Source organism: Bactrocera oleae, chromosome 4 (assembly GCF_042242935.1).
Source record: "Bactrocera oleae isolate idBacOlea1 chromosome 4, idBacOlea1, whole genome shotgun sequence".
NCBI lineage: Eukaryota > Metazoa > Arthropoda > Insecta > Diptera > Tephritidae > Bactrocera > Bactrocera oleae.
The window spans coordinates 41757027-41764388 of record NC_091538.1 but is presented as its reverse complement, the minus strand read 5'-3'; the positions used below and the strand labels follow the sequence as shown (position 1 = coordinate 41764388).

Here is a 7362-nt window from a genome sequence, read left to right as displayed (position 1 = left end):
GGTTGTTATTGATAATACCGAGTTGAAAATTTTCAACTTAAGTAAAGTTGACTGTTAAACCATAACAGAGGCATTCATTATGTGTAATCTACAATCTCCAACATTTTTACTTTAAGAAATGGTATTGGAAATATTTAAAGTTGGCTGTGGTCTCCATTCCATTTTCTTTGTTTTTTATTGAAAGGCGGTACAAGACATATGGGTACTCAGGCGCAGACTCACAAAGTGACCCAGGTTTACATTACGAGTAAAGAGAAAACGCTTTCTTTGACAATTCATCAAACACATTGCTTCTCAAACCTACCTGTTATTTTCCTTTGATAATATTCTTTTGTACCTGCAAACCAACCAGATAAATCAGAACACAAAGCTTTTTATAATTAAATACAACATTTTTATTTACAGACATTTTGCAATTTTTTTCTTTCTTTAGCTGCTGTCAAAGTAAATTGTTCTTTATACATACATATTATATATAATTAGTGTGTCATAAATGCAAGTCAACCCACATGGGCTTCGAGTTGCGAAACAAGTGGGAGATAAGCAATTGCCATTAATTAACTTAAAATTAAACCAAAAAAACTACAAACTCATCATAAAAAGTAAAATAAAGGACAAATAAATTACAATACATTCAGTAATTACTTGAACGAGCAAATGAGTTGCATATGATGCATCCTCCTACTTTTCTCTCAATCGAACGAATGGCTTGAACAATCTTTGTTAAAGCTTAGTTTAGTTTAATATGACATACTCACTTGAGTACAGTATATTAAATATTATTAAATGTAAACAAAATATTTTAGTTATATTCGTATTATTAATAATATACGCACACGTCCGATAGATGTGAGAACCTTCTTTAGGCTTAGACTAAGACACAACAGACCTGTCCGCCTTGGCAATCGGTGCCGGGTCGTTGTAGGTACTCGGCACAAGTGTTCATGCAGATGCCCAAATGCTGCTCACACGGTGCGGGCCTCAGTGGCACTACTCAGTATGCAAAATGCGGAAATGACGTGATTGTGTTGATGCAGTGATGCAAGGTATTCGGGTGGATGTCGTCGATGAGCGTGGTGAATGAGTTCAGTTACGGAATGCATTCAAATCGACGGATGCGCGGTAGCGATTGCGGACGAATGTTGAATGTTTTCGATTAGATTGCGATACAAAAAATCATCATCATAGGAATTTGTTGGATTTTGGATAGTGTGGTAATATAGTAGAAGGTGGTGGCAGGTGAAGGCGACAGTAAGGATAACAATGAAGAAGAATATAAATATTATAGTGGATTAGTGACAGTGATATACCGATTATAATTTTATTAGTTTACAATTAGTGTGGAGCCAACACAATGGGATTAAGCATAGATATACATGTATAGTTTTTGTAGAGGAATACAGATTTTGGGAGTTTTTATGTGATTTGTTTAGAGATTTTCAGGATTTACTGTCGAAAATTATGTAAATGTTAGTTATGTCCCCATCAGAAGTCTAAAGTGAGCATCATATACTTACGTTCATAGCAACATTCCACACCACGGTGTTTGTTGGATGGGCATAATCCGCGATTCGTAGTCGGCTCCAAGCAATCGCTGTTGTGCACACACAAACCGCCAAGCAAGGCGCACTCACGGTCGGCGGGATAAACCTTCACGCCCTGCAACACTGAGAATGAAACGCGAATTTATGTTAATAAATTTCGTTGTAAGAAACAGCAAGTATTTATATAATTTTATTACTTTATTATTCTGAATAATAAAACATGTAATATAAAATCGACATAAGTTAATTTTTTTAATAACAAATGATGTTTCTATATATTCAAACAATTGAGGTATGAAGTAGCAACTTTTATTTCTAATATGCATATTACATGTACATATAAAGTTAAATAAGTTGCAATAAGAAGGCCAAAGACCCGAACAGAAAAATCTAAAGGCTGACGGCAGAGTAACAGAACCAATTTATTTACGTATATATGTATTTCAAAGAAACAAATGTAATGCCTATATACGAGTTTAAGCTGTTAATGTCGATATAAAAATTTGTTAAACCTCAAGTGACAAAAAATTAAATAAGGAATAATCGATCTTTAATTTAAATTTGTTCACCTTTTCTTAAAAATGTTTCAGTTCCATATCTTTTTCTTATTTACAACAATTAAAAATGTGCTTAATGGGTACACGCATGTACTCGTATATGGCACTTGTAAACAACAGTTGTGGCTGTAGGTAAAAGGTGTTGACCTAATTTAGCCATACTTTCAATAATACCTGATCGTCGCCTATATGCTTGACATAAGTGATACATTTTTTTTTGCCATCTCAAACAATTTATATTATGCAATATTTTTTTTGCCGCATTGTGAAGCAAAAATTTGATACGAGTTAAATATATTATCACAATAATGACATTTTTGAAAAAGTTGTAAATTATTTCTCTTCTTTTTTTTTGCAAACATTTTTTTATTTAATTAATTTGCAATCATATATTATGGTTTTCCTTATTTATGAAACAGTTAAAATTTAAATATATTTATTGTTATTTTAGTTTTAAATTTATAAATAATTTGAAATAAAATATTAACTTGCTTCGAAATGCATATAAAGCTTTATTTCTAAGCATATTTTGAAATTTCTACTACTAATTTCACTGAATATTAATTATTATTTTTTAACAAAATTATAAGTTAGTAAATAATAATTATTTGTATCAGTTACAAGTATTTTAAATTCAATTATTTTTGTACTTATATTAAGCAATTTTTTACAGTCAACCAACTTCATTGCAAATATATTTTCAAATTATTATTTTTAATAAATAAATTATACAAATTAAATAACTTATTATCTACACTTTTTTTAAACATTTTTAAATAAATAAAATAAAATAAATTTTAAAGGCTCAATTTACTAAAAAGCATTTCAAATTATATATACATTTTTATTTAAAAAAAAAAAAAAAATTATTTTAGGGTTATATTAAAATCATTACATCGAAATTTTTTTTCCAAATATCATATTTTTTTATTTAAATCATGTTTTAAAAACTTATATTCCAAACCTCATTCTTCTGATTTTTTTCAAGTAATCAAATAAATTGATAGTTTTAGTACTTACTTCTTTTATTTTTTATTTTTTCTGTATATTTTCAAAAATCAAACAATTTGAGAATTTTCAATATTTAATTCTTTTTTAGTAACTGCTTATAGTATTACAATATGTTTGTAAAAGTGATTTTAAATAAAAATAAAATACTTATTTAATGACATAAAAGCAAACAATTTTTATTCTCTATTATTTTGTAAGTTTCAAAACAAAAAACACATTCGTAAAAGCTCATTTGTCTAAAAAATGTTCAAACAAACAACCGACTCATGTAAATTTTTAACATTGTTCTGTATTTTTAATGAAAATTTTGCATTTAAATTACGAAATTTTTTTATCAAACAAACTTTTTATTCTGCCAATATTTTTAAAATTATTATAAAACAAAAATGATATAATAATCATATAAATTAGCGATTGTTAGGCAAAAAATTTCTATTCTCATATAATTGTTAAATTTCAAAATAAAATAATTTCGTCATTCCTTACTATGAAACATTTTCAAGCAATCAACAAACGTATTCTTTCAGCATTTTTCTGTTTTAGTGAAAATTTTCCATTAAAATGACGAATTTTACTATAGAGACAAATTTCTTAAGATTTTGTAATAAAAAATATATATATATTTATTTCCTTAAATCTCGGAATTTTCATTCATGAAACTGAAGTATGATTAAGGAAAAATAAACATTTATAGTTTTTGAATTCTCAAATTAATTATTTATTTAATTCAATTAAAATCATCAATATGGTTAACCATATTTTTGTGTGAAATTACGCTTATCAAATTTTCTAGTTTCACGCATACAGTTTCGTGCATTATATATACTTGAGATTTATTTTGGTGTTTAAAGCACGATGTTTTCATAAATCATTAACAAACGCAGAATATTTTTACAAAACAAACAAAATTCATTTAGTTCACGAGTTTGTAGCTGATAACTGTTCAGGAATGTTCGATTTTGAAATATTTTTATAATAAATATTTTGTATAATATTTTATAAACCTCGGAGATTAAAATTTCGTTAGATAATTTTTCATACACTCGCAACTTCCAATATTTTTTTCTAATTAAATAAAACCAAGGAATGAGTTAAAGTGAGCACTCACAGTAATATTCTGGCGCATTGTCGATCTCGTTATCATCCGTACCGGCACTGATGCCGTTTATCGGTATCTGTGCAATAAGTAGAACACTTAGCAGATATGAAAACACTTTGCAGGACATAATAATTTCTTTTGTTTACTTAATTTTGCTTATAGCTTAGCTTGGCAATCTGAATCTCAATGCTTCTGGAGACTCTTTGCAATGCACTTCTCGAACGCAAAACTCTGAAGTTTTTATGCACTTGACACTTTTATTTATATCAGCACGAATGTAAAGATTTCTAATGTAATTACAATAACACTTTAAGTATACACGATCTTCCAAAAATTTCAATTTCTATTTTTGCCACACTTGACTGCGCACCAGTTCGTTCACAACTGAATGTTCTAAATTATGCGATGTTTCCTTTTAAACAAATCTCCAAATTAACAACAAACATTTAATGGCTCGCTAGTATTGAACGTTTTGTTTATGCGATAGTTTTGTATGTGTTTGTGCACTATAAATATATTTACTTATATACATATATATGAATGTAAGTCGGTTTGTATGTGTGGTCACTGCTCTATAATATTTTATTTGATTAATTATTGGTTAGCACAATTTTCTATTTTTCATTTGTTTTTGTTGCTTAGCGAGAAAGAAAGAACGCTCTTTCGCGGTTCGTTGCAATTCGATGAATGAATTTTTTCTCAGTTCAAATGAATAGTAAGTGTTGCCGCTGGCGCTTGACACTCGCGTGATTCGCAAAATTGGCGATCGCCAATGCCAAAGAGAGCGCCACTCTTGGGAGCGCATGGCACAATTTGCACGAATGTGTGTGTCTCGTGAACTCTTGCTCCTTTTGATGTTGGCTGAAGATCAACAAAAATTAAAATTATGCTATATTTTATTCTTCTTCACTATATTTTGTTTTCTTCCAGTTAGAGTTTCTTATTTAATTGCAGATGTCACAACAACTCGCGTGTATGTTTTTTGTAGATATGTGTGTCATAAAAATATGCGATTATTATTTGCAATTGAAGGCGTAACGTTACCGATATTTTTTCATTAATTTTTCATTAATTCAATGTTTGTGTCATAAGACCAAAGCCATCACGTGGCCTTAACCAATAGCGCTGCCAATAGTTCGAGAGCAGCTCAGCTCAGCAGACAAGGAAGAGTTCCGGTTATATTGGGTTTTAATTGAACAGCTAAAGAACAAAAGCAATAACAACAAAATGGAGGGAGTATTTTTTAGTCGACATAAGACACATAAACATTTATTATATAACATATACTCATAATACAATGCACATGTACAATGTATGTATAAATTAGATACATTAGTAAATGTATGTTTGCTTGGAAAGTTCAAGAAACTATTGAAATGATTGGAATGTGTTATAAATTTGCAGTTATTGTACTCTTTTATAAGAGCTGTAATTATCTATTAATAACTTTTAATATCGCCGTGCAATAATATTTGCATCTTTTATTGCACACGAACAATTTATGGTCATGTACATATGTACATACACACCGCTGACCATTCACAGTCACTAAACAATCACGTCAAAGTGTTTACACACTGACTCGTCAAGTAGACCCATAATGCCATTTACTAAGCGGATTTGTTTTGGTGGCGAATACACCACCAATGGAGCGATTATGTATGCAACATGCATACGAATTATTTTGTGGCGGTATTTCCATAATATACTATATACCAAACCACAATAAATAACATACATATAATATATTCGTACATACTAGAGCAAGTGCAAATACAAGTATGTAGTCTCGGCTTTCAAATAAACCTATACCTATATATTTTTCCAATTAACTGTGTTTCGAAAATTAAAATCATATGAATTATAATTATGTCTTTAAAACAAACAACAATATTTTTGCCATCGGGTTAAGATACAGGCAAGTCCTTCCATAAGTTCTGTGTTTTTAATAGAGTTAATTTTATAGAGTATATTAAAAGATTTCAATAGACTCTTCAAATTTCTGTGGAGTATTCGACAGGCTATGTTCTCTCAACTCTGACCACAAACGGTAGTCCAATAGCCACCGCTAGGTGAAGAGAATATTGTTTAACTGCTTTACCACGCCGCCTAAAACATCTTGCTGGTACAACTACAGGACATCATCCTATAAAAAACAATTAAGGAACGGCTAAATTCGGGTGTAACCGAAAATACAGCTTATACAGCTTACAAGTATCAAAGCCGGGGAAATACCATCAGGTGATGGCAAAATTTTATTTTAAAAATGTTGCGAAAGAATTCAACATTCTTTGTTCGGTGAAACTGAACGGTTTACAACCAAATTTGTATCTTATTAACTTATATTATTAATCATAGATTCAATTAGTTTTATAACTATATTTTACTCCCATCAGCGAAAATTATATTGAAATCATCTTCAAATGAGATATGTATATCTGACATAAGCTCAACCGAAAATGTTAAATGTTATATACTGAGTTGATATTCAAAACGTCATTCAGAGGATCGGAGTCGAATATATTAGGAATATGAAGTTTGGACCAAGGTCTAACTCAATTCCATTCATATTCAGCACTAAACCACATAATTTTTAAGAAAGCTTGTTAATTTAAATTTATTGAAATATCACACATTTTGACCAACCTAAACAGTTTAAAAATAAGTGAAAAGTCGGAAATCGTTATATAGGGTATATTGGGGACAATAAAGATCTGTGCTGATTTCACTAATTTTTGACATTACTCAGGTATATTAAAGAGCATATTTTCAAGCAATTTTATAAATTATAACTCACACAACAATCATTATATGTAGTATATGTACTTTACCGTTACTAATATATGCGGGATAAAGTCAGCCGGATGTTGCACACCTTTTCAATTTCATTAAGATTAATCACATATTGACCGATATTTGCGGTATAAATCCCCCGGAAGTTCGAAAATTTTTCTATTAGGTATATGGGAACTAAGGAATTATTGATCCAATTCAACCCATTTTTGGCACACGGGCATATTATAATCAGATAAAGTTCTCTCTGAGTTTTTATAATATATCTCTCAGATTGACCGATATTTTCGACAACAAGCTCGCAATTGGAACTGGGTCCATATATTCGGTACCTGGGGGCTTAAACAGTTTTAGTCCG

At 29.9% G+C, this 7362-nt stretch overlaps 1 protein-coding gene across 1 annotated transcript; it reads right to left on the bottom strand.

The window, feature by feature from the left end:
- Nucleotides 1-371: 371 nt before the first annotated feature.
- On the bottom strand, nt 372-4902 carry LOC106615524 (U-scoloptoxin(19)-Sm1a). The gene is made up of 3 exons (XM_014231774.3): nt 4221-4902; nt 1518-1667; nt 372-990 (listed from the first exon to the last, which is right to left on the bottom strand). The coding sequence occupies exons 1-3, from the start codon at nt 4336-4338 to the stop codon at nt 869-871; spliced, it is 390 nt and encodes a 129-aa protein (XP_014087249.1). The 5' UTR covers nt 4339-4902; the 3' UTR covers nt 372-868.
- Between the last annotated feature and the right edge of the window lie 2460 nt (nt 4903-7362).

Excerpts from the sequence above, each read along its gene's own strand:
- LOC106615524 (XM_014231774.3), bottom strand. The coding sequence starts at position 4,338 with ATGTCCTGCAAAGTGTTTTCATATCTGCTAAGTGTTCTACTTATTGCA. Across the intron at positions 1,668-4,220 it reads CAATGCGCCAGAATATTACT|TGTTGCAGGGCGTGAAGGTT; the intron begins GTGAGTGCTCAC and ends TTTCATTCTCAG. Across the intron at positions 991-1,517 it reads TGTGGAATGTTGCTATGAAC|TGCCACTGAGGCCCGCACCG; the intron begins GTAAGTATATGA and ends CATACTGAGTAG.